This window comes from Lutzomyia longipalpis, chromosome 2 (assembly GCF_024334085.1).
Source record: "Lutzomyia longipalpis isolate SR_M1_2022 chromosome 2, ASM2433408v1".
Classification (NCBI taxonomy): domain Eukaryota; kingdom Metazoa; phylum Arthropoda; class Insecta; order Diptera; family Psychodidae; genus Lutzomyia; species Lutzomyia longipalpis.
In genome coordinates, this window is record NC_074708.1 from 36548619 (window position 1) to 36574551 (window position 25933).

General features: G+C 37.2%; 2 protein-coding genes across 10 annotated transcripts; one reads left to right on the top strand and one right to left on the bottom strand.

Moving 5' to 3' along the window:
• The first annotated feature begins 2448 nt into the window (after positions 1 to 2448).
• Positions 2449 to 19859, top strand: LOC129790525 (thioester-containing protein 1 allele R1-like). Of its 9 annotated transcripts, none has more exons than XM_055828051.1 (8): positions 2449 to 2701; positions 3960 to 4152; positions 6265 to 7893; positions 7970 to 8015; positions 8244 to 8436; positions 17111 to 17418; positions 17613 to 19388; positions 19446 to 19859. In XM_055828051.1, exons 1-8 carry the CDS (start codon positions 2637 to 2639, stop codon positions 19667 to 19669), a joined length of 4434 nt encoding a protein of 1477 aa, XP_055684026.1. In that variant the 5' UTR covers positions 2449 to 2636; the 3' UTR covers positions 19670 to 19859. The 9 variants fall into 9 exon arrangements, with proteins under 9 accessions (XP_055684026.1, XP_055684023.1, XP_055684022.1 ...); XM_055828048.1 differs by lacking the exon at positions 8244 to 8436 and adding an exon at positions 9058 to 9256; XM_055828047.1 differs by lacking the exon at positions 8244 to 8436 and adding an exon at positions 9981 to 10182.
• Positions 19455 to 25569, bottom strand: LOC129790527 (CD109 antigen-like). The gene is made up of 4 exons (XM_055828057.1): positions 25261 to 25569; positions 22939 to 24009; positions 20908 to 22879; positions 19455 to 20845 (listed from the first exon to the last, which is right to left on the bottom strand). Exons 1-4 carry the CDS (start codon positions 25326 to 25328, stop codon positions 19736 to 19738), a joined length of 4221 nt encoding a protein of 1406 aa, XP_055684032.1. The 5' UTR covers positions 25329 to 25569; the 3' UTR covers positions 19455 to 19735.
• Between the last annotated feature and the right edge of the window lie 364 nt (positions 25570 to 25933).

Below are 25933 nucleotides of genomic sequence, written 5' to 3' on the forward strand. Positions count from 1 at the left end.
TTTGGTATAACACTTGCAGGGGAAATCCGCTGGGAAAACTCGCTATGAGATGATTTTCCAAAGTTATGCTCATTTTCACGTTGGAAAAAAAGAGATAGACAATTTCTCCTCTTTGATGTTTCTAGAATGTTCTAAGAATTCCTCTAGAAAAAAAATTGTCCATCTCTTTTTCTCCAACGCGAAAACGTGCTTAACTTTGGAAAATCATTCTGTAGCGAGTTTTCCCAGCGGATTTCCCCTGCAAGTGCTATATCAAATGAAAGATAATTAAAAATGCTACAAAATGAGATATTTTAAAATTGGTCACGTGAAATATTGGAGACAAGGGAAGCAAAAGAAAAGTTCAATGCCGGAAAATCTCGCGAGTTTTCCACCGTAGGAAAATGGTTTAAATATATAATGTTAGGCCTTAAAATAGCTTTGATATGACACAGAAAGGAATTTTCTAGAATAACTAGAAATTAAGAAAAAAATCAAAAAAGTTTTCACCCAATTTGACATAAAATGTGAAAATTCGTATATTTCCCAGCGCTTTTCCGGGAAATGACCACGCTTTTCTCGAGTCTTTGACAATGCCCTTTGATAATTTAAAAATTAAATTTGGTTATCTCCTTGGGGACTAACTCCTCAGATCGTGAATAACTCTCTTTCATCTATAGTTCTCAGTTCTTCACAGAGAATCTTCTCTTTCAGATCCAGATCGTGAGCTTCTTCAAAATTCTAAATCATAAAAATCACGTGGAAGTAGCTCCTCAAAACTACGCACCAAAATTTTTCTTGAGAGCGAAATTTACAGAGAAAATTACTATTTTGTAATTTTGAAGGAAATTTTCAAATAAAGAAAAATAAATAGAATAATTTGACCCTAAAAATTGTTTTCTTTCCTTCTCTAAAAATACTAAAATAAAAATTTAGTGAGTGACTCTAGCTGCACTCGAATCGTACCCTGCGCCGAAGAAACTTAGCGGCGATTCTTCACTGAAATACTCGCTTGGAAATTGTTAGGAAAGTTTCGGAAATTAATTATTAAAAAAAAAAAAGTAAATTCCTTAATATTTCTTATAAAAATAATCAATTCTAAAAGCTCTAATCACTATGACCTTTACTTGAATTTTTTGCACCGGAAAATATTTTATTTTGCACACAGGAAAAACAAAAAAAAATCTGGAATTTCCCAGTGATATGGAAGTGAAAATAAATACTAAAACACCAAAAAGCTTTGTATTTTAAAGTTCCCCGTTCCCCTAACTTAAAGTCTTTAATTAAATTTTAAAATCTTTAGAGAATGTTTTTGTTATTTGAACAATATAAGAATAATTACCAGACTAGACGATACTTAAAATTTGAAAATAAAAACCTATCTGTCTGTTTTAGAACTTGGGATAAAGAATGAAATTCACTAGGGGAGAGCGGGGCTAATAAAGTCACTTAAGGGTTTGGAAAAAGCCTAAAATATCATATTTCCTAGCTAGATAGAACAAAATGATCTGAGAAAGAGTTGTAGGGCAGTAAATTTCCTAAAGAAATGAGCAATACATTTCGCTTTATCTGTTTGGGAAATATGATATTTTGAGCTTTTTCTAATCCCTTAAGTGACTTTATTAGCCCCGCCCTCCCCTACTAAGTTTTTTAAGCTAACCTAAAGCTAGGCCTAACTTTTTAAGGTAAGCCTAAGCTCTTAAAGTTAGGCTTAAGTTTATCAATATCAAGTCTTTAAGGCTATCAATACCTTAGATTCTGACAAAGCTATTTAATCAATTAAATTCCTCCAGATTTTTAAATTATTTTAGAAATGACTTTAAAGTGCTCCTAAAATAATTTTTTATTGGCAGAAAATGATTAACAAAGTTCTAGAAAAATTCTAAAACACATTGTAGGTAATAAAATATCAGAACAAATTCAATTTGCGCATTAGACAATATTTTTTCTCAAATTCTTTCTATTCTAAGCTGCACGTACCGGTGATGACACAAATCTATATTTTCCTGGAAAAAATAGAAGCTCTCAGAAAGTTTTTGGCCTTGCAAATAATACTCAAAAATTCTCAAATTAATCCCTTATTTATTAGAGAAAATATTCTATTTTTTCCATACAAAAAATCATCTCCAAGTCACGAGAAAACATTAAATTCTTCCGCAAGAGATGTGAATTATTCAGAAGTTTGTTAGCTAATTAATGTGCCCGGTGAGAGTGACTAATTTCACACACAGCGAGGTGATCAAATTGTCAAATTCAGCACGTGTATGTATGCGGGATGTTAAGATCCCCTCTTTGACCCTCTGTGTATCCCACACCTGACACCCATTGTCTTCAAAAAAAAAACTCGAACTGCGTGCAATTCCGCCGCTGAGCCAATTGATCGCGCTCTCAGTACCAATTGCAAAGTGAGCCTAAAACACTGAATGATCACCACACCACAACAGCTGGAATCCCCGCGGCTATAGACGCCACACTCAATCACGACCTTGCGTCTCGAATATATCGCAGTGTGAATCCCAACACAACACCATTCAGTTGCGATCGAGCTTCAGACTTGGTTGGAAGGTTGTTCTCGTGTGCGATCAGGTGCTTCAGTTGAGCTTTAGAGATTTTTTTTGCAAGTGATTTCAATTAAAGTGTTTTGCGCGACGTCCAGCATGTCGCGATTTTTCGCGATTCTCCTCATTTTGGGCCTCTCTGGGGGTTGGTGTGATGCCAAAGGGTACGTAGAGGGGTGAAAAAAACCCATTTGCAATAGAAATGAGAGCATTTGGCAAGAAATTACTCAAGAGTTTTCGAATAGAGAAGAAAGCTGCGGACAGTGGTGCGATGAAGAAATGAGTAACTCTGTTGACAAATTTGGTTTCCTGAAGTCCAACTGCAAGGTATTTGCGTTGGCGTCTCTGGTGGTATTGTGCAAAATAAGAGTAAGACGAGCTTGCCTACGTATGTTTTGACATCATCACCCGAGTTTATAACACTGCAAAACAATCCTCTTTATTCATTTTCACATTTCAAAGAGTGAAATGTGAAAAAATGTTCAGGAATTCGTTGTTTCGTTGGTTAGAGCAAAGAATTCTCTGTCAAAATTCCCGCCAGGAAAGATTTAAAAGTTTCATTGAGTGAAGGACGCGTCGCCATTTTGAATTTTTCGTCCGAAGCGTCTCGGAAATCTTTTGAGGAAGTTCTTTATTCTAATTCTTATATTTTAAGCGTTCTTTCGTATAAATTCTTGTAAAATAAATTTTAAAAATGTTGATTCGGCCTCATTTTGGAGCTAAAACTTTCAGAAATCTCTTAAGAAGAAAAGAAATATTTTTCTTTTTAGAAAATACTCATTCAAAAAAATCTGTAGAGCTAAGAATTCTCCCTTATATGCTTTCAAATAAAATTCTAAGTTCTTACCATCGAATTCTAAAATCTTATTTAAGTGTTAACAAACTTTAGATTTTTCTATTAAAATAAAAAAAATCATTTTTTTAAAGAAAAATCTCTCAAAAACAACAATTTTCAACCTAAAAAATAAATAAATCTTTAAACAATTCCAAATAAAACTTTTGCAAGAGCATTAAAGCTCTGACTTGTTGGAGGCGAAAAAACAAATACAAATAATACGAAAAAGAAGATGATGTTACATAATATTTCTTAGAACACTCCTAATCTGTCCAACACGATAAACTTTTAACACGCGCCGCAAGACATCTTTTTTCTCAAATGCACGAAATCAACCAGATTCAGTGGAATTCTCTCCTCCTCCTCGCTGTGGTTGGGAATCCCACTTTTTCTCTGGCTTCACTCAAACTCTGGCGCGTAAATGAAAAATCCCCTTTTGCATTTAAACTACATTTTAAGCACGTTTTTGTCAGAAGTGGATTAATTATGCCCGCTGATGATCACCTCTTTTTACCCACAGATGTTGGAACTTTTTCTGCGTTCTTGGCCAGATGTTTGATGATCTTTGTTTTGAATCACCTTTTCAGGTATTACACGATCGTTGGTTCGAGGATCTTTCGTGCAAATTCCCCGTATCACGTGTCCGTGAGCACGCACGACACGAGTGAGGCTGTCCAGATGAGGATCGGTGTGGAGGGAGAGTCCGAGGGTGGAGCGAAATTTTCCCAATTCAAAGATGTCACCCTTGAGCCAGACACCAGTAAAGTTGTCGAGATTGATGTGAGTACAAAAAATCGTGCAAAATTCTCTTTAAAATCCTTCTCTTGAAGATCACGAAGATCGTGCTGAAATCATGCAAATTTATTGAATGAAAAATCAATAAGAAAAAATTAATTGAAATAATAATAAATTAGCTCGGAAAATTCTCTAATCTTCCTCTTCTAAAAAATCCCATTAGAACGTTTTTTTTACCGAAGAAGAAAATTTAATAAAAAATCTTCTTTTTCTAACAATTGCGATTAATTAATCATGATGTAATCCATCACGTTGTTTGAACGGATTAGTAGCAAACACGACGGCAAAAATTAATCACATTAATTCGTAATATTCTGGTTTTTATTTATAATTAATTCATCAGACGGGCTTATTTGTGGGATCATACATAAATAAATAAATTTGGGGGAAGCACAGGGTGTGAGAAAAACTTCTGAGTTTTTTTTAAATTAAATACAAAGGAATTGTGAGAAAAAAACTGAATAACATTTCTTAATTAAATTTTAAGTAAAATTGTGGGAAAAAAATTGAAAAATTTATCTTTATTTTTTATCGTTTATTTCTAACGTTTTATTTTAATTGTCAAGCATTTGATTTTTTTCCTATTTCTTATGTTTATTTTCTATTATTTGGCATTTATTCCAACATTTGACGTGTTTTTTTAGGATCTTATATTTCTTTTGAATGTCCGACATTCCTTTTCTAACGTTCACGGATTCATTTCAAATGTTTGACGTTCATTCTAACGTTTGACATTTATCAAATTTAGAAAATTTTAAGTAGATTGTGAGAAAAATTTGAAAAATTTAGATTGAAATTGTTTTCTTTACTTGTGTCCAATAATAATTTAATTTTTATCGTTTATTTCTAACGTTTTGTTTTGATTATCAAGCATTTGATTTTTTTGATTTTTCGATGTTTCTTTTCCATTGTTTGGCGTTTATTCTAACATTTGACGTTTCTTATTTTAAATTTTATATTTCATTTTAAACCTCTGACGTTCCTTTTGTAACGTCCAAGAATTCTTTTCAAATGTTTGACGTTCATTCTAACGTTTTTGACATTTATTGAAACATTTTAAAAAAATCTTTTAAAATATTTTTTAGAATTGAAAAAAAAAAATTCTGAAAAAAATAATCAAAATATCACCTCTTTGAGACATTTGTTTAAGAAATCTTCAAAAATTATTGTTAATGGGCAATTGGCACACCCTGTACTGTGTAGGTGGGTGAACGGACAAGTAAGGAAATTACTTTATGTGCTGTTACTTCTAAAGAACTTTTTCACCTTTCTGGAGAATTTATTTAAATTCTTCAAGAGATTCTTCAGGGAAATTTGCAATTTCATAGCCACTGCGGTCATCGCATAGAAAATTAATGATTTTTAATGACTCTTCAGGCAAGAATTCGTTGAACTTTCTCCAAAGAGTTCTCTTCTCCACAAAATTTATGCGCTACATGATCCATGAGATTCTCTTTGAATTTAATTTTTTTTTCAAGAATTAATTTATTTTATTTTTATTTGAGAATTTAACAGAAAAAAAGGGAAGAGACTTTGCGCAATAATTTATATTTTAAAAGGCAATAAAAGTTGTTTAGGAAAAAGCTTTGGGGGAAAAGCCCAGAAGTTGTTGAATGTTTTGTAAGAAAACGATTCACTCACTTCTTATCATTATAATGTTCCTTTCATTGACTTTGTTATGAAATTTACATAATTTCATTTGAGAAGGAGATTCGCCCTCACGCCCCGATAGAGTGATAACACGCCGACAAAAGAAAATGACTTTTTGCTCATTTTTTTTTCTTCAAATTTTTAATTAAATAAGAAACAAAAAGTCTCTAAACGAGTGAAGAGATTTTTGCAAGAAAATCACGAACAGGTTTATCGGGATGCTAATTTTTTTATTACTAGCACTTGAGCTTCTTTCTCGACCTCTTCCTCCTCTTCTTCTTAATCGTTGTTGGCTAAGAATGTAATCTTGCTTGGTGAATAGAAGAGGAAGAACGATGATGGTGTGAAGGAATTAAAGAGAATCATCCATTGGAATTTTTTTTCTTCTTGTGGATATTCTTTTAATTTTTTCTTTTCTTTTTTTTTTGTTTGAATTGACTCTCAAAGATTGGCAAAGTTCTACCGGGGCAGTACAACTTGACAGCCGAAGGTCTTTCGGGATTAATTTTTAAGAATTTCACATCAATTTCCGCCAACACAAAAACCTTCTCGGCTTACATTCAAACGGACAAGGCAGTGTACAAGCCTGGCGATACGATCAGATATCGCGTTTTGTTGCTCGATGCCAATCTCAAGCCGGTCGTGCCGAAGGAGAAGATGCAAATTTTCATTCAGGATGCAAAGCAAAATAGGATAAAGCAATGGTTGGATGCTCAGCCCGTGAAGGGAGTTTACTCGAATGAGCTGCAATTGTCGGATTTGCCGGTTTTGGGTGATTGGACGATTCAGGTGGAAGTTATGGGGCAGAAGTTTACGAAGAATGTTGAAGTGGCTGAGTATGTTCTGCCCAAATTTGAGGTGACCATCGATGCGCCACAATTTGCAACGTTCAAAGATGGCAAATTGAGGTTTACGGTGCGCTCAAAGTACACGTACGGGAAGCCAGTTAAGGGTGAAGCAACAATTTCCGTCTATCCGCGCTTCTTTGGCTCCTACCAGCCTTTTGTGCAGGATTTGATTTCACGGAAAGTTGCCAAAATCGACGGGAAGGCGTCGGTTGAATTTGATATTAAGGACGAGCTCAAATTCATGGAAGATTGGCAACGTGATATCACCGTTGAGGCAATTGTGGAGGAAGAATTGACCAACAGGAAGCAGAATACGTCGAGAACGGTTACCCTCTATCGTACACGCTACGAAGTTGAGCTTATAAAGTCCGCGGATAAGTTCAAAGCTGGCCTCCCCTTTACGGTTCGTGTTAAGGTTGCCCATCGCGATGGGAGTCCCGTAACGGACAAGAACAACCCCGTTTACATTCGCCAGACAAACAATTTGCACTCAAGCGATGGTTTCAAGAGTGAAACAATAAATTCAACAGTTTATCTCGATGAAAATGGAATGGGGAAGATCAATGTGGCCATCCCGACGAATGTCAGTAACATCGATATGGTGGCTACGTACCTCGATACCGAAGGCTACCTCGGCTACACCCCATCCGTAGCATCAGACAGCAATACCTTCCTCAAAACCACCATCAACACCGCCGAACCGGAAGTAAATCGCGAAATCTCCGTTCAGGTGGACAGCACTGAACCCATGACGCATTTCACGTACCAAGTCATTGGGCGTGGGGATATTATTGTCTCCAAGACCGTAGAAGTTCCCTCAAGGACCTCGCATACGTTTAAATTCCTCGCTAGCTTTGCAATGGTGCCAGAAGCAAAGCTAATCGTCTACTTTGTCCGCTCCGACGGGGAGATTGTCTCCGATAGTCAACCAATTAAATTCCGTTCGAGTTTCCAGAACTTTGTCAAGCTGGAGCTGGATAAGACTCAAGCTGGGCCAGGGGATGACATCTCAATTGTCGTGAATAGCAAACCAAATTCCTTCGTGGGACTTTTGGGGGTGGATCAGAGTGTTTTGCTGCTTAAATCCGGCAATGATCTCAGCAAGGATGACATCTTCAATGACTTAAGGAGCTATCAAGAGGAATCCTGGTACAATCCTCACTATCCCGTGTGGAGGAAGAAGAGATTCATTGCTCCATGGCTTGTTCCCCAATGGAGGGATTTCAGTGTGAGTTTTCCGTTTAATTTGAATTTCGAAAGATAAGCTAATTAACAAATTCCTAAATAATTCTTGATCCTTGCAGGACTCTGGAGCCGTTCTCTTGACAAATGCTAAAGAAGAGGCGAGACGTAAGTACAACCATTCCAATTTAAATCCTTTTTCATTGATTTATCGAGAATTTATTTCTCCCCGAAATTATTCTACAACAGTATTCGATCTAGAAAAGATTTGAGAGATTATGAGGAAGATTTCAAAACTAACTCCTTGCTGAATTCTTAATTCCCTAAATACTTTCCTTTTTAAGGAAATGTAATAATTTCTGATCAATTAGGCCTGATTTGTGTGATGGATTTCAGAGAATGTTCCTGTGTATTTTATGAAAATCGGTGGAGGGATTGTTGGAGGACGTCCGGGTATTGCCTTCAAGGGAGGTTTTGCTAAACCATTGGCAGCCCCTGGGAGCCTACAGAGGAGGGGCTCTGTTGAACCTCCAAAAATACGAAAAGAATTCCCTGAAACGTGGATTTGGGACAACTTTGAAGATATCGGGTTGGTTCATTGAGAATTCAAAGAAAGTTCTTGCTTGACGGGCAAACGCGGAGCCTTCTATCTTCTAGAATTCTAGCATGACTAGATAAATTTTCTGTATGGCTTTTCTTTATTCAAATTCTTCCTTCTGCTGCTGTTCAATCCCTATACTTCCTTCCTTGCACGTCTACTCCTTGATAAAATGAAAATTTTAGAAAGATTTATGAGGTCCTGAAGACAGATCCAAAACTTCCACAGATCAGGAAAAACTTACATGGAAATTGGAGTTAAAAGGTTATTAAAGGCAACAAACTATTCAAGAAGAAACTAATTTCTCCTGTTCGTTCTTAGTTCTTTGGATCCTTTTCTGTCTTCAATTTACTCAAACTGATAATTTTATAAAAGAAATTCAATTAGGTCTGCTTAAACCGGATTAACTGGTTAGATCCGGTTAAAGAAATCTTTAATCAGTAAAAGAAATCTTTGAACTTTTTGTCAAACCTGGCACAGTCCGACCTTTCCCAACTTCATGATCCTTTTAAGAAGGCCCTTCTACTCATTTTCCTCCCCAGGAAATTTTGAGGAACTTCAAAAATCAATTTTTTTTTGACAATTTTCAAAATTTTCTGCCCAACTTTTCAGGTTTTTTCCCGCGTTATAGACAATTTCACATGCCTCCTAGATTTGGCGGTGTGAGTGGGTTACCGGGTCTTCCTGGGCCAGTTCCACGTGTTGCTTTCATGAGAAAGGCAAAACCCGCTGCAGGTGGTTTAGTGGAGCCCCCAAAGATCAGGAAAGAATTCCCCGAAAGTTGGATTTGGGAAGATCTTGAGGACAATGGGTTAGTTAAGAATAAAATATTAAAGGAATTCTTTTAGTTCTATGTGGGGCTTCCATCTGTTGTTTTTCACATCCTTTGTCCATCTTTCATTGGTTGGCATTTTTATCGTAAATCAGGGGAAGTTTTCATACAGATCACATTGAATTCGTACAATCGGTAAGACCTTAAAAATTACTCAAATCATGACTTCAAATTCATTTTCTCTCAATGAGATGATTTTACAACAATTTTAGATCAAAGTTTAATTTTTTTTCTTCTCAATTTAATTTGAAAGAAAAACAGAAACAGCCCATCCTCTATTGTCCTTCCTTTCCAGGCTACCACCACTACCCAATACTGTATGAAGATTCATTGGCTTTAGATAGTGATAGAGTTTTCGCAATGCCAGCCGTGGGGGCTGCTGGTGGTTTTGCCAATAGTGTTGGCTTTTTGGAACCGCCAAAGATTAGAAAAGAATTTCCCGAAACGTGGATTTGGGATAATCTTCCTGACAATGGGTTCGTTAAGATCGTTTTTTCTTGAAGCTTTTGCAATGCCTATCTATGTATTTTTGGGGAGCTACAGTTTTCAATTTCCGTGGGGTCTTGCAAACGTTAAACAGCTATGAAGTTTCCTTTTTTTTTGCATGAATATCACGAAGATTCTTTTTAAATCTAATTTATTAGAAGTTCTTGGGCGTTCTTTAATCCCTAATCATCCTTTAAAAAACTTTAATCTTTTTCAGCATTTGGGTTTTATGGGCCATTTATGAGTATTGCTGCTGCTGCTACAAGTAGTGGCATGGTCGCTATGCCAGGAATTCCTGGTCCTCCAATGGCTGCAGTTTCGCAATTTCATGCAATGGCTCTTGGAGGTTTTGCTAATCCACCGAAAATCAGAAAAGAATTCCCTGAATCGTGGATTTGGGAGAATCTCAATGATAATGGGTTGGTTGGATTAGCTCCAAATAAATCTTTGGAGCTCATTATAAAAATTCCCTGCAATGTTTCGTGTTTATGCTCTAAAGGGGTTCGTTTTGTAGCATGATTTTGGGAAGTTTTCAAAATTTTATTACTTAAAATTAAGCTCTAAAAATAGGCATATATCGACTAATTAGTTAATTTGGGAATTTTTTGTTAAGACAGAAAAGCAAAAGAAGCTTTTTGTGATAAACTTCGTGAAAATTTAAAGCTTCAGTGTACGGAGAAGCATTTACAGTGATATTTCCTCATTATTGCAGAAAATTATCCAATTCACTTCATACCATTGTTGGCTGATAGTGGAGGTCCAATGTTTGCATTGGCCGCACAACCTGAGGCAGTAGCCTTTGCAGCAGCTGCTCCTGCACTCGTTGAACCCCCAAAGATTCGTAAAGAATTCCCTGAAACGTGGATTTGGGATGAATTTGAAGATAATGGGTTGGTTGTCTCATTACAACGATTTTTATTATTCAAAAGCTCTGCGCTATTTGCTGTAGAAAAGGGGTTAAGTGTAGTAAATAATCTTCTAAAAAATCTTTCATTTATAAATTGTTAACATTTAAATCATTTTAAACTGGAAGTTTATGAAAGACTAACACATTATTTATGGTGGTAAATCAGTGATTTATTCGTGGATTTGGAAGGTTTGGTCTATATTTCATGGTTCTGGTTTAATTTAGGATATCTTTCCCTTTTTTTGCTTAAAGTTCTCAAAGAGAACAAAAATTCTTAAGAAAGGATTATTAGGCGGATTAATGTCTCTTTCATTTAGAAATGTAAAATTCTAACGAAATTGATTCTGACTTCCTTGAGGTTTGTTTTGTATTTTTAAGTTCAGATCTTTTAACATTCAGTTATACAGGTTCAACGTTGTTTGATTTCAAGAATAAAATTTTCAGGCTAACATATTTTTTTACCTATTAAAAAAAATATTCTTTTAATAAAGAAAATATTCTTTTGAAGTAAAATGAATATTTTTCTAATCATACAATTTTTTCTGACCAAAAGAATATTCAACTGATTAAAGAATGAAGGGAAAAAATTCAAATTCTTTCTTCTAAAATTTCTAGAAGAATTATACTACTTTGCTGCTGAAGCTCAAAGTGGCTTTGACAACTTGGAATTTGCTATAAGTGCTGTTCCGGAGGCTGAAATGACTCCTCAAGAACCCAAAATTCGTCGGGAATTCCCAGAAACGTGGATTTGGGATGAATTTGGGAGGGAAGATGGGTTAGTTTATTGAACAAAAATGTTTTCTTGTGGTGAAGGAAATTCTCAAAAATATTAGAAAAGTTTTCTGGGATGATTTAGCAATGCTCTCTGTTACTGCTGACTTTATTTACTTCTCTCCTTTACGGTTTAATTGCCAATTTATTGTTAGAAAATCTATTTCTTTCATTCTAAACTCTCATTCTCGATCTAACGTTTCATTTTGGTTTGATTTTCTTCAGGACGTCAAATCATTACAAATTTTCGCTAAAGATATTAAAGACTCTTTTAATATCTGAAGGATAGTTCTTTCTAGGCTAGATAGACCCCATTAGAAGCCACAATTATTGAATCAAGAAAATATCATCCTATGAGTTTCTTCGTTGGTTCAAAATTAGTCCTTAAGAGTGAAAAAAAAACAAACTCTTTAATATTGTTCTAGGCCCAGAGCCGAATTTTGTTCTTGAAGATGACCAGGGATCTTTGGATGATTTAATTGTACCAATTTTCAGCAGCTCAGCAGTTTTTGATTTACCACAAGAACCCAAAATTCGCCGGGAATTCCCAGAAACGTGGATTTGGGATGAATTGGGGCAAGAAGAGGGGTTAGTTTGATGATGAAATCTTTTTTGTCCATTGATTGGTGAAGGATAGTTTCTTTAGCAAGTCTTATAATTAATTGATTTGCATGCAAGCTCGTAACTTCCTTCTCTCTCCTTTCACTTCTTCAAGAGCAAAATGAAAGAAATTCTGGGACTAGAGACAAGGGAAAATTGTTATTTTCTCTCCATAAATCAACCTGATTTTGTAAAATTCACAACTCGGCCAAAATATTTATTACTAAAGAAACATTTTAATACAATTCTAGAAGAACTCGATTTTCACATTCTTGGGGCTGATTTCGATGGCTTAATTGATATTAGAGTCTCAGAGGAATCTTCCACAACAACGTCCAAAGATTCCTTCCAAGATCCCAAAATAAGACGAGATTTCCCTGAAACATGGATTTGGGATGAAATTGGAAGGGAAGAAGGGTTAGTTTTATCAAAGAACGATGAAGAATTATGCATTGAAAAGGCAAATTTCTTTTGCACTAACAATCACAAATTTTTATTGTAACAAATGGTGGAAGAGTTGAAATACAATTAAGTTGTAATTTAGATTGTTGAACAGTTAACACTTTGTTGATTGAAGGTTTTAAAATTTTGTGCGAAATTCGAAAATTCCTCAATTTTCACACGATTATAGTTATAGATTTCTGAGCGATAAACACTACAGAAGGTTCTTAAAGTCCTCCTGATAAGGAAACAACTACAAACTTCTTCAGAACCTTCACTAAAAAAATACAAAATTTTCCTTTCATAGATTATCCAGTTTTCTTCTACGATAGATCAATTGTTCCGTTGGCTTCTCCTGAGGTTGCCTTTGCTGCAGCACCTCCACAAGCCATAGCAGGTGCGCCAGGCGCTGGAGGCTATGGTGGTGGGGGCTTTGTTGAACCCCCAAAGATTCGAAAAGAATTCCCCGAGTCGTGGATTTGGGATGAGTTTGAAGACATGGGGTTGGTTTACAAGATTTCCTTTAATTTTTTTAGCATGATATGTCGATCTTCTGTGGTTAATTAAGGGCATTTTTTTTAGAGATTTATGTGGAAAGGAAGGTTTACTGGTTGAGATCATTCATCATGTTCGTTCTAACTCAAACACATCATTCAAATTAATTCCTTAAACATTTCAGAATTTTATGATTACGAAGCAACTGAAGAAGTATTTTATGAGTATGAAAATACAGAGTCAATTGGTGAAGATGAAAGGGGCGTAGAGGAAAGTCAAGATAGAGGAGATGATGCTTCTGTTGAACCCATAATTCGTCGGGAATTCCCAGAAACGTGGATTTGGGATGAATTGGGGCAAGAAGATGGGTTAGTTCTTCCACGATTATTCTTCTAAATTGCTTAGATCTTACTCCGGAACATTTTCTTCTGGATTTGGAACTTTTAGAACCTTTAGAACTCTGTAGAATCTCTTTGGAATCATCTTCATCTTCGAATTTCGTTGATGCAAGTTTTGAAAAAGGAAATTAAGATTTTAAAAAATTAAGACATTCCCTGCAAACTGATCATTCAGCTAACCTGATAAACGAGATCATTGGAACGTTTTTAAATTTCTCATTTCGCGTTGAAACATCCCCGAAATTTTTTAAAAAACTTTTGAACAAATCAAATCGTTCATTACGTTTTCTTTCTTCGAAATTCCAGAAGATTATGATTATCAAAATTCAGAACCTTATTACGATGAAGCATTAGAAGTTTTAGAAGATGAACCAGTTGTTTACAAAGAAACAGAAGAAGAGGAACAAAGTGATGAGAATGAAGTTCATGTTCAGCCTAAAATTCGTCGAAAATTCCCAGAAACGTGGATTTGGGATGAATTGGGGCGAGAAGATGGGTTAGTGTCCTCATGAATTTTTCCACAAAATCCTTTTTCAGCAGTGGGGCGGTTTCTTTCCTTCTCTCTTGAGTAATTTAGTTTGTAGCTGTTCTATGGTCTTCATTTTGTCATCTTCATTCAACAGTAGAAAAATGTCTTATTAGTAGTTTTCATTTATTCTCATTTCTTATATTTAGAAGACTACTATTTCATGCCTTATGGCGGAGTGGGAGGAGGTGTAGCTAGTATGATGAGACCAGCAGTAGTTCAAGATTCTGTGGAGAATTTCAACAGAAAAGAGTTTAAGAAAGATGGGAAACCTCCAGCAGATGCTGATTTCTCAGCTCAGCCAATAATTCGTCGAAATTTCCTCGAAACGTGGATCTGGGAGCTCCTCGATGGGTCTGTGAATCCCATAAATTCTCAGCTTTTCGCTTCCTAAATTATTTCCCACGCGCAGGCTTTTTTTGTGTTTTATTTTTTGACTTTGCTCTGATTTTTTTCTGCAATTTACACGATTTGTTTTTCTTTTGCGTTTTTGGCACACAAAAAATGATCAAATAGAGCAACTTTATCCGGGGTTCTACTTTTACAAAGGAACCACAGACTACATATCTACGCCTGCGCATATTCCGACCTCGACACAAGCCACAACTTCCGTGGCAAATGCGGGAACTTCCGACCAAAGCGCACCATCCTTCACAATCCGGTCGAAGTTCCCAGAATCGTGGATTTGGGATGATTTCCAATCAATTGGGTCCGTAAAGAACAACAAAAAAATAGATCCTCATTTTGCTCATTGTTGCCTCTCTTTAGTCGTTCTTTCGTTTTAATTTTCTAGATGATTTCGGCTTTAAAAAAAAACATTTTTTTTTATGAAATGGGTGTAAGAATAGAGGTTAAACAGATTTTTAATCCAAAAGCGATATAAAATTTTGATATTTCCTAAAAAAAAAAAAGGATTCTTCTTTGTAGACTTTTAAAAAAAATCATACAAGTCTGAAATATTTTTTGATACCTATTTTTTAAAGTTTAATAAATGCTTAGAAGCTCAAAAAGAGACTCATTAACTAAAAAATAATTTTTAATAGTTTTTGGATTGATTATCTGTTAATCCAAAGTTTACTTCTAAAACCTTCTACAGTACCTATATCAAACTGAGTTTACTTAGAATATTTTTAGTGTTTTTTTTTAGGTAGTAGATTTTTTATAAAGTTGATTTAGAATTAAAATTTTAAAGGAAATTCTCAATTATCCTGTTCTGCGATCAAAGAATCTTTGAAATTAAAAAAATTTGTTCTGAAATTTCAATAAATTCTTGAAACAAATTCAATATAATTTTGATAATAAAAAAAAATTACAAAATCAAATATTCTAACTAAAATAATCTGAATTCTGATGGAAACAGAATAATTGTGTTCTGATTCTTTCACTAAAATGAATTTATTTTAATTGATTTTTTTTCCAATAAAAATTAATGTTCCAATTATTGTTTAATCAGAAAATAATTCTGGTCAAAAAGAAAATCTATTTTAATCAAAACTTTATTATCCAGATAAAATTCAATTCATTCTAGTCAAAAAAAATTTGTTGATAAAAATCAAAAAATAAAAATTAATTTATTAAAATTGGGGTAGATTCTGATAAAAATCTTTGCTTTTCTTTTCTAACAACTTAAAGGTTTGTTATAAGATTTTGACACACGGAGCTTTTAAATCGTTCTGTTGTCGTTCTATAAAGGAAAAACAAATAAATAGTTATTCCAGATATGAGTCAGGAAGAACTTTAAAGAGCGCTGGAAAGGCTGGAAAAATAATTTTCTTTCAGAAACCTGTTTAAAGAAATAAATAAGATGTCAAAATCTTGTAAGATTTTTACCAGAATACCAAAAATCTTATAATTTAAGAATTGTAAAGAAAGAAAAGAAAAGATTTGTGTAAGAATCTACCCTAATGATTAAAAAAGATTTTCAAAAGTGATTAATTTTGATCTGAGAGATTTTCTTTATTTATAGTAAAATTGAATTATTCTTATCAAATGTTATCTTAATTGAAGAAACAATTTTAATATTTTTTAAATTCAAATTTTTAAGAATATATTCTTGAGAATTTCTTTTAGGAAAAAAGGAAAATTCTATTTATTTATCTACAGATTTTTTCTCCATTTCTTCCTGCATGTTTTGACACACATTTTTGTATTTTCTTTCTTCCCAATCAAATCGTATCTCATCTTTGATCTTCTTGGCACTACATTATTGTACATCCTGCATACATATTTTTCTTCATGGCACTTGTCCAGGTGAGATCACGAAGAGACTCCCACCCATCACAACTGAGCCATACCGTAGAAATTTAGTGGAGGGTGTGACACGTAAGCGGACAGATTTGGGTCCGGCGCACTTATTCAAATTGCACACACGTCCTCCACTTGCGGGCCCGTATGCTTTCAGTCGCATCCCACGGCCGGCGTGGAATCATCCACGTGTGTATCTCATGCATGATATCCGGGATACGTGGCTCTTTCTCAATACCTCATCGGGGTAATTATGATGTTGATGAAAAATCACGAACCTCATCCTAATCTCACCATCTCGGCATTTGCTAACACGTGGTTTAACCCCCATCCTCATCCCCCTCATTCCTTTCGAAGCTTCATCATCTCTTTGAGGTGCTTCTGTGTGCTTCGGTGGAGGTATAAAACACACCCTCTTCCCTCCCTTTCGTATATTCTGTGTTGGAGTTTTTGCTTTTGCTTCTCGTTGCTTTTTGGGGATGCTTCGTGTGATGTTTTATTAACCCCGTAGCAGTGGTATTGGTGATGGAGGAAAGGGGCGAGAAAAGGGGGTGGCTGTCAGAGATTTATTGGAGGACATGATGCACAAAATTAAACTCCACACCACCGAAAATCTCTGACTCATGCCCTCTTTTGGCACAGAGAGGAAAGGAGAGTTCAGCCCGCCAGTCTAATTGATTAATTTTTAATTCTTTAAACTACCCACATACATAATACAACCCCCTTCGAGCACTTAATCTCAGAGTAATTAAACTTCAATCCACACACACACATTTTTAAATAACTGATGTGTGTCTCTTAAAAAAAATGTTAAAGTAAAAAATTTACAAAGAAAAAAATATTAATTAAATTAACAAGACTGACAAAACTCACTCCTTTCGATCTCTGTGGCTTTTCATGTGGAGTCACAGAAGGAGAAGAAGTTTTAATAATTTTTCTTTTCGTTTAACAACAAAAATCTGCAGCTACGAAGGGAAGACGACGCTGCACAAAAAGGTCCCAGATACGATAACCTCTTGGGTTATTACTGGCTTTGCCATTGATCCTCTAACAGGATTCGGAATGACACAGAACCCGAGAACACTGAAAGTTTTCCAACCTTTCTTCGTCTCAACGAATTTGCCGTACTCCGTGAAGCGCGGGGAGGTAGTTTCAATTCCAATTGTTGTCTTCAACTACATGGAGAGTGATGTTAATGCCGAAGTAACGCTTGAGAATGTTAATCAGGAATTTGACTTTACGGAAGTTGCCAATGAAGTTAATCCTAGTCCAAGTAAGTAGTTTCTTTTTCTTTGATTTTAGAAAGGATTTAAAAAAAATGGAAGAGTTTCAGAAAATGAAGATAAAAAGAATTAGAATTGTTAGAAGATCTAGAAATGAATTAGAAGACATAGATCTTTGTCTGATCTTAAGAAAACACCCAAAAAATGGAAAATCCTTCAAAAAACCCTTTTAAACTTTCCCTAGAACTAGAACTCTACCGCAAGAAGAGAGTCTCAGTCCCGGCTAATGGTGGCAAGGCCCTTTCCTTCATGATTACCCCAAAGAAGGTTGGACAGATCACAATTAAGGTCACAGCAACGTCTGCAGTTGCTGGGGATGGTGTTGAACGAATGCTCCTCGTTGAACCCGAAGGAGTTCCGCAATTTATGAGTAAAGCTGTCTTCATGGATCTCAATAAGAATCCCGAAGCAACGGCAAGTCTTCCCTTTGAAGTTCCCAAGAATGCTGTACCTGATTCCGTGCACGTTGAAGTATCCGTTCTTGGGGATCTTCTGGGATCAACAATTGAGAATCTCGATAAGTTAATTCGTTTGCCCTTTGGCTGCGGGGAGCAGAATATGCTGAACTTTGTCCCGAATATTGTTGTTCTGAATTATCTGAAAATTACGGGAAAACAAACGCCTGAGATTGAGAAGAAGGCCCTCAAGTACATGGAGTCTGGTTATCAGAGAGAGCTCACGTACAAGCACAAGGATGGATCTTTCAGTGCTTTCGGGGAGAGTGATAAGAGTGGCAGTACTTGGTTGACAGCCTTCGTGGCTAGATCCTTCCGTCAAGCTAAGAAATTCATCTCAGTTGAGGAAGATGTCATCATTAATGCTCTCAACTGGCTGAGTGATCAACAAGCTCCCAATGGAAGCTTCCCCGAAGTTGGGCATGTTTCCCACAAGGATATGCAGGGTGGAGCTGGAGATGGTATCGCCCTGACAGCCTACACACTCATTACATTCCTGGAGAATCGCAATGATGTCCCCCGGCATCAGAATACAATTAACAAGGCCATGGATTACATTGTGAGGAATCTCGAAGGACTCGATGATGTGTATGCTCTAGCCCTGGCTACGTATGCTCTGCATATTGCTCAGCATAGTTCAAGGAGCAATGCTCTGGGACTCCTGGAGGCTAAAGCAACAACTGAAGCTCAACAGAAGTGGTGGCATAAACCCATCCCTGAGGCGGATAAGAAGAATCCTTACTACTTCCAACCGAATTCAGTTAATGTTGAACTTACTTCGTACGCCTTGCTGACTTACTTGGAAGCAGGAATTGTTGAGGACTCACTGCCACTCGTGAAATGGCTCATTGGGCAAAGGAACAGCGAAGGAGGCTTCCAATCGACACAGGATACAGTTGTGGGCATTACAGCCCTGGCAAAGTTTGCTGAGAAGGTTTCCGGAGGAAGTGGAGGGGATAGTGACCTATCAATGGATGTAACAGCAGAAGATGGTCAAAAATCCAACATCCGCGTAAACAGGGACAATTCTCTCGTCCTGCAGAGTGTTAAACTTGCACCAACAGTCAGGAATGTAACTGTGTCGGCAAAGGGAAAAGGTTTCGCCGTTGTACAGCTCTCCTATCGCTACAATCTCAATGTAACCGGAGCCTGGCCACGCTTCACACTTGATCCGCAAGTTAACAAGAACAGCAATCAAGACTTCTTACACTTGTCCGTCTGTACGAGCTTCATTCCCGATGGGCCAGCTGGCAATGAGTCCAACATGGCTGTAATGGAGGTGGCATTCCCGAGTGGCTTTACGGCTGATCTCGACACACTACCTTCGCTGCAGGCCTTGGAGAAAGTGAAGAAGGTCGAAACGAAGGAAGGAGACACCAAAGTTGTTCTCTACTTTGATAATCTCGACCGACAGGAGAGATGCCCAACATTGACTGCCTTCAGAACCTTCAAAGTTGCTCATCAGAAGCCAGCTGCTGTAACAGTTTACGACTACTACGACAATGGTGAGTTTGCTTCGTTGCTTCTTCAGTTTGAAGTTAATTCGATCATTTCTTTTGCAGCACGTCGCGCTAGGCAATTCTATTCAGCTAATCCGGCAAGTTTGTGTGATATTTGCGAAGGAGACGACTGTGGGGACTCGTGCACGCCTAAAGCACAACAGCAGACATCAGGACGTGAACCAGGAAGCCCCCTTGATAATCCTTCAGCTGTTGGCGCTGCATCGGCCATCCTCAATTCCTTCGCTGTTCTCATCGTCTGCTCATTGCTTGCAAGATTCCTGTAAAGGCCAAACTTTGGGAGACAACTTTTTTTTTACTAATATCTAGTTTACAAAAGGAAAACACATCAGTTAAGTCTTGGACTGGAGTATCCGTGCATCAGAAGAATTCCCTGTTGATGATGCCTGCAAAACGAGAAAACAAAGACGAGGAAAAATTCGTTGCTTAAGCAATAAAGAGGATTTTGGAAACTTACGAGGATTGTAGTAATCATAGATGGAGATACGACCTCGATGAGCTCGCTTAACACGGTGAGTCTTGTAGGCCATCAGTGTGGGACAGACGTCCCGCTCAGTCATCTCGCAGAAGTACATGATGGCCTTCGTGTCGCCATTCTTCAGTTCAACCTTCTTGAATGCATCAATACTGGTGAGTAAGTTCAGCTGTTCCCTGTCTATTCTATGTCCACTCGGCAGGACAATCTCCATCACTGTCATATTGCTCTGAAGCATGGATTTTGTGGGTGGATTGAAGCGTGTGCAGAAGGTTAAATTAAGGAAGTTATCGTGCGTCCCTAAAAATCTGACTTTCTTCTCAAGTGCAAAGTAATCAATTTGAGAGAACTTCTGAACTGTTCCCACGTTGTATTTTGTAGCAAACTCAATGATAGCGTATCCCTGCCCGGAAGCTCTCACTGTGACATTCCTCAGTCCAGGATTAATTTTAATTGACTTCATATTTGTGAAGGTTTTAATGTCTAACTGATTTACGGTGAAGTTGATGCTGTTGCTGCTAAATTCTAACTTCTCAGCAACTTTTGACAGAGCATAGAGACCTAGAACTGTGTCGTGAGTTGAGGTAAAGCCTCCGCGGGAATTTCTCTGCGAAATTAGCCATTTTGTAGCTCCTACGGATTCAGAAATATGATCTGCAGCTAGGTTAGCTAGTAGCCCATAAGCTGTACTCTCAATTGACAGATTTATTCCATTGCTATTGCTCTCCCACCAGATCTTGCCACGATCGCGCTTTGCCTTCTCATTCAGGGCATTCAGGGCTCGTTCGCGGATATTTCCTTCATAGAACTGAAGCGCATAGGCTGCTAATGCAAGTGAATAGACGTTATCAACGTTTTCAAACTCTTGTTCAATGTAGCTGAACGCTTTATCAAGTGTTGCTGCATACTTTGCCCATCCTGCTCCCGTTTCCACAAAAGGAAGAATAGTGAAAGCCGTCATACCAACCTAGGAAGGATAATTTAATTTTTTATGATCTAACTTTCAAGGCTTTAAGAAAATGTTCTTACCCGGTTTGTATCAGCTGTAAACATTTCTCTGTCGAAGATCCTTATAGAGATTCCGTATTCTCTAAAGCTACCATCTTCAATTTGTTGCTGACTCAGCCATTTGAGGGCTTTGTCCGTAACTTTGCGATCAACTGTTATGTACCTCGATGCCCAGAGGAAGGTCCTTGCTGCGTAGGCAGTTAACCAGATACTCCCAACTTCATCAGCCTTCCCAAAAGCACTAAAAGCTCCATCCTTGTGGCGAAATTTCAATTGTCTCTGATAGGCCTGACGCATAAATCTCAAAGCTCTAACCCGGAGATCTTCATTCTTCTTCCGTGTCCTCGAAAGGTAGTCCAAAACAGCGACATTTGGAGCGAAAGTTATGAGATTCTGCTCCCCACATCCTGTTGGTAAATGCGGCACGAGTTCATCCAAATTCTCCATTGATGAAGCAAGAATATTCTTCATGATATTAATTCGCATTTCCAGTGAATCTGGAACAAAGTTTTCCGGAAGTTGCGGTGAGAAGGATTCAGCAGCTGAATGTATTTTGTGAAGATCAACGAGATAGGCTTGATTTGAGTACTGAACCTCCCCTTCGGCAACAACAAGGAGTTCCCTGACAATCCTGTCCATTAGCTCTCCACTCCTGGCAACAACTTCGAATTTTACTTTACCCAGACGTTTAGGGATTAGGTGGAAGTCCACAGTTGTTCCCGTCTGATGCATTGCCTGTACTTCACGCCTCTGAGATGCATTGCAAATTGATAGGTCTTCAAAGCAAAAATCTCTCTGAATATTCCGGAAGATTACTTCAACGGGTTTTGTTTCGTTCAAGTAGTTAAAGACAACAATGGGGATTGTTATAATTTCTCCACGTTTAACTGAATACGGGAGGCTAGTTGAGATGAAGAAGGCCTGGAAGACGTTAACATTGACAGGATGTGGAACTAAACTGAGTCCTGTATCCTTGTCAACGGCAAATCCCGTTAAAACCCATCCTGTAATTTTGTCTGGAACTTTAACTTTGATCAACAACTCCCTTTTGCTCTTGGTCACAACGTCCCACCAGAGCCAGGTTTCTGGAAAATACTTCCTTGGAGTTATTTCTTCAGCTGTGCCACTTGTAACGTCTTTTTGACTAATTTGTTCTTCAATGTCTTCATCTTCTTCCTCATCTTCGCTGTCTTCCTCATCAATTGCGAGAGATTGACTAAATCCGGGTTTCTTCCCGCCTCGTCGAACATTTGTCATGAGAATCAAGCCTGTATCTTCGAATTCCTTAAAGTGCTTCTTCCTTGGGTATCTCCTCAAACTCCGCCGAACAATTTGCAGTGGATTGTACTTGACAAAGTCCTCAAGAGTCGCGGCAATTCTCTTCTCCGTTAGCATGTGCTTCTCATGATGCATCTCCAGGACACTCTTATCAACTGCCATGAGATTTACAAATCCCGGGCTGTCTGATACAATAGAGATGAGCACTTCCTGCCCTGGAGCAGCTTCAGTGTGAGAAACTTTGAGATCAAAAGTGGTACGAAGGCCAAAATTGATCACTAAACGATCGTAGATCAGGTATCCCGTGTTAGCGACGTAATAGACGAGAAAAGTTGCCGTTGGAACCATTTCTGGAGTTACTTTGAAGGAAATCCTGAGGCTGCCGTCTGTTGAGAAGTTAACCGTTGCCGTATGAACGAGATTATCTCTTGCAACAAGATGATAGACGAGGTAGCTTAGCCGGTGTGTCGTTGAAACCTCAACAATACACGTTGAGTCAACTGTAGGGTTCTTTGTGATTAAATTTGCAAGAATAAAGCGTTTTTTCTTTGATCTAGCCCGTAGAATATGAGGAAGAATTACATTTGCATCTTCATATTGTGCCTTGACGTACAGCTTCTTTACTTCACGCGGTACTGTGAAACCTCCATAGGCTAGTCCTTGTTTTGTCAGAGTCAAATTAACGAAGTTTTCCTCAGCGGTTTCGTAGTCAAATCTGGAGGAAAAAAAGGATTTTTAGGATCATCCAAAAATGGAAAAGAATGTTCAACTAACCCGTAAAGAAGCGTCACATTGCTATCCTTACTGCCTTGTACGGCTGACCCGTCGTGATGCTTCACAGAAACAACAACGTTGTAATTGAGGCCGGGTTTGAAGTAATCCGGAGGACTTTGGAAGCTTATTTCGTGTTTTGCAACATAAACTCCCAACTCTTCCGTTGCATTTTGCCTAAATCCCGTCAAGGAGTCCTGAACTGTGACGTCAACAACAAAGATTCGATCGAATTTCTGCTTCAAATGAAGATCTTTCTCAAAACTAAATTCCATTTCCGTTGAACCGTCTATTGGGCCAGTTTTCGTTGCAATGGGAATTTTGGGGAAACCAATATAGGGCTTGAGACTAACAACAGCTGTATAGTTCCCCTTAACTGGCTTCCCGTAGTTGTACTCAGACTTAATGTTGAACTTGAAGCGTCCTTTTGCAAAGGTACTGAATTTTTCCGACTGAATCTCAACTTTGAATTTGGGTAGAATGTACTCTGCAACTTCAAAACGTTGCGTAAAGACTTCGTCAGTTTTCATTTTTGCTGCTTTAGCTTCAATTGTCCACCATCCCAGGGAGATATCCTGCGAGAGGCGAAGATCAGACGAAAAAACTCCATGCTTCAGATCAACTTCATTCCATTCCATTATTTTCAAGTTGTTGCTATCAAAGATCGCCACGTTGGCTTTCTTCAGAGTCTTCGAAGGTCTCAGATCAGCCTTCAAGAGCAAGACTCTAAATCTCACCACACTTCCGGGTTTGTAGATTCTCTTGTCGGTCTGAATGAAGCAAAGGAGGGATTTTGGCAGATATTGGAGTTTGGTGCTGTTCTTAAAATCCACTCCGTCGACTTTTAATTTGTACTTTCCCGTTGGGAGAGCTCCAAGGCGAAAAGTTATTGTCTTCGTTGAATTTGGGGCCATATTAATTAGTTTTGAAACTGAAAAATTCTGCGTACTCCCAAAGGGATATCCGTGCAGATCAACCCTCAGGGTTTGCCATTCATCCGTTGCATGCGTTGATACGGAAACATTGTAGACTGAATGGGGGTGGATGTGTTTTGGCGCTAGGATTGTGTAGTATCTGGGAGGGAGAGAATTTAAATTTAATATTTTTGTGAAAATATTTTTAAAAAAAATAATTTTTCGGTCGTTTTGCTTTAGAATTTTCATAAAAACTCTCTCTTGAAATTATTTAAATCTGAAGAAAATAACGCTTTCAACTTTATGCAATTTTAGGGTAGATTCTGATAAAAATCTTTTCTTTTTTATTTTTTCAATTCATCAGTTTTAAGATTTTTGGTATTCTGGGAAAAATCTTATAGGACATTGACATTTAATTTATTTCTTTAATTGTGTTTTTAAAGGAAAATTACTTTTCCAGGGCTCTTTAGAGATCTTTCTGACTTTTCGAGAAACAAATAAATTCTTTGTTTTTTCGTTAAAACGACAATTGAACGATTTAAAATACCTTCTATCAAAATCTTGCAACAACTTTTAAGTTGTTAGAAAAGACAAGAAAATATTTTTATCAGAATCGTCCTTTTTATTGGATTTTTTTTACTCAATCTCGAATCCTAGCTAATTTGCCTAAATTTGGCGTTTTAGGGCTATATCTTTCTAAAAATTCGTTTAATAAAAATTTTAAAGATGTTTAACTAATTTAAATTCACAATAAATCCCAACAAAAACTTTAAAGAATTTCAGAAATCTTCAAAGATTAATTGAAAAAGAAAGCCTAAACGCCGGCAAATTCCAACAGCAACTCGTCTAAAAGACAAACAAATTAGGCGCCAAAATTCAAATTAAATTCAAAACAAACTCGTTATTCAACCGTAAAGAAAAACTTATTCTTTAGCTCCTCCGAATAAAATTCCATTAATCGTACAACATCCGGTGATTGAAGCACAAAAAAAGCCCTACAACTAAATAAAAAAAAACTATACGCGGTGAGGAAAGACGTGAATGGCCCCATTTTGTATTATTTTGCTGCCGAAGAAAATTAATCCGTTATCAGTGATGAATTTGCACACAAAATAAGCACAAATATGTGCATCATTTGAATAGATTTATTGCGCGCGGTGTTGCCTAAAAAAGCGATCTCAAAGGTCAAGTGTTGTCGCTTCTAGCCATCGTGATAGTTTATTTTTTTTCCACGTAAATCATTCACATAACAATGTTAGTCAGCTGTTTATGCGGGCACCATTTACTAATAATTAGACATTTAATCTCAAATATCGGCGCAATTGGCGCGGGGAGGAAAAACACAAAACAATTCAGGAGATTTGATGAGAATTATTGAGGGGGCAGCAGCTCAATAATAAGGTGGTTTTACCCATTGAAAGCCACGACAGAAGCCATCGTGCCAATTAGCAGCATGAGGCAGCTGAGCCAGTGAGCCATGGCGTGCGCGAATGGGAAGAATCACAACACACAGCGGGACTTGTTGATGTGGACAGGCGCGCGATGGAAGACTGACGGAGGCCAACTGACCGTTCTTGCGCGCGGCTGCATGCAGAGAGTAGCATATTTTGGGGTTTAGATGCGAATAATGTGTGTCTGGAAAGAACGATGAAGGAGGAAATGAAGTGGAGGAACAAAAAAAAGAAGAAGCAGGATGATAATTGCTACTTCACTCCATGTCTCGTCTTTCATTCTCAGCACTAGGCGACTTATTTTTAAAGTTTAATTTACTTCTTGATTTTGTCTTGAAAGTTTTTTCATTAAAGAATCATCCAAATGGTTGATTTTAGGAGCTTTTCTTACGTTTTAAGCTCTTTTTGAAGCTTTTCTTATTTCGTTTATGGATACTTCTGAAATAATTTTTTTTATCATGACCCTTGTGAAAGTTCCAAGAGTGTCGAAAGCTATGAAAAGAATTTCAAAAATGATTTCTAACCAAGAGGTGTTTATCTGCAGAATATTTTGATTATTTTGGCGAATAATCACAATATTTCCAAAGATCTGAATATTCTCTATTATTTTCAGCTAGAATTCAGTACTTTTTC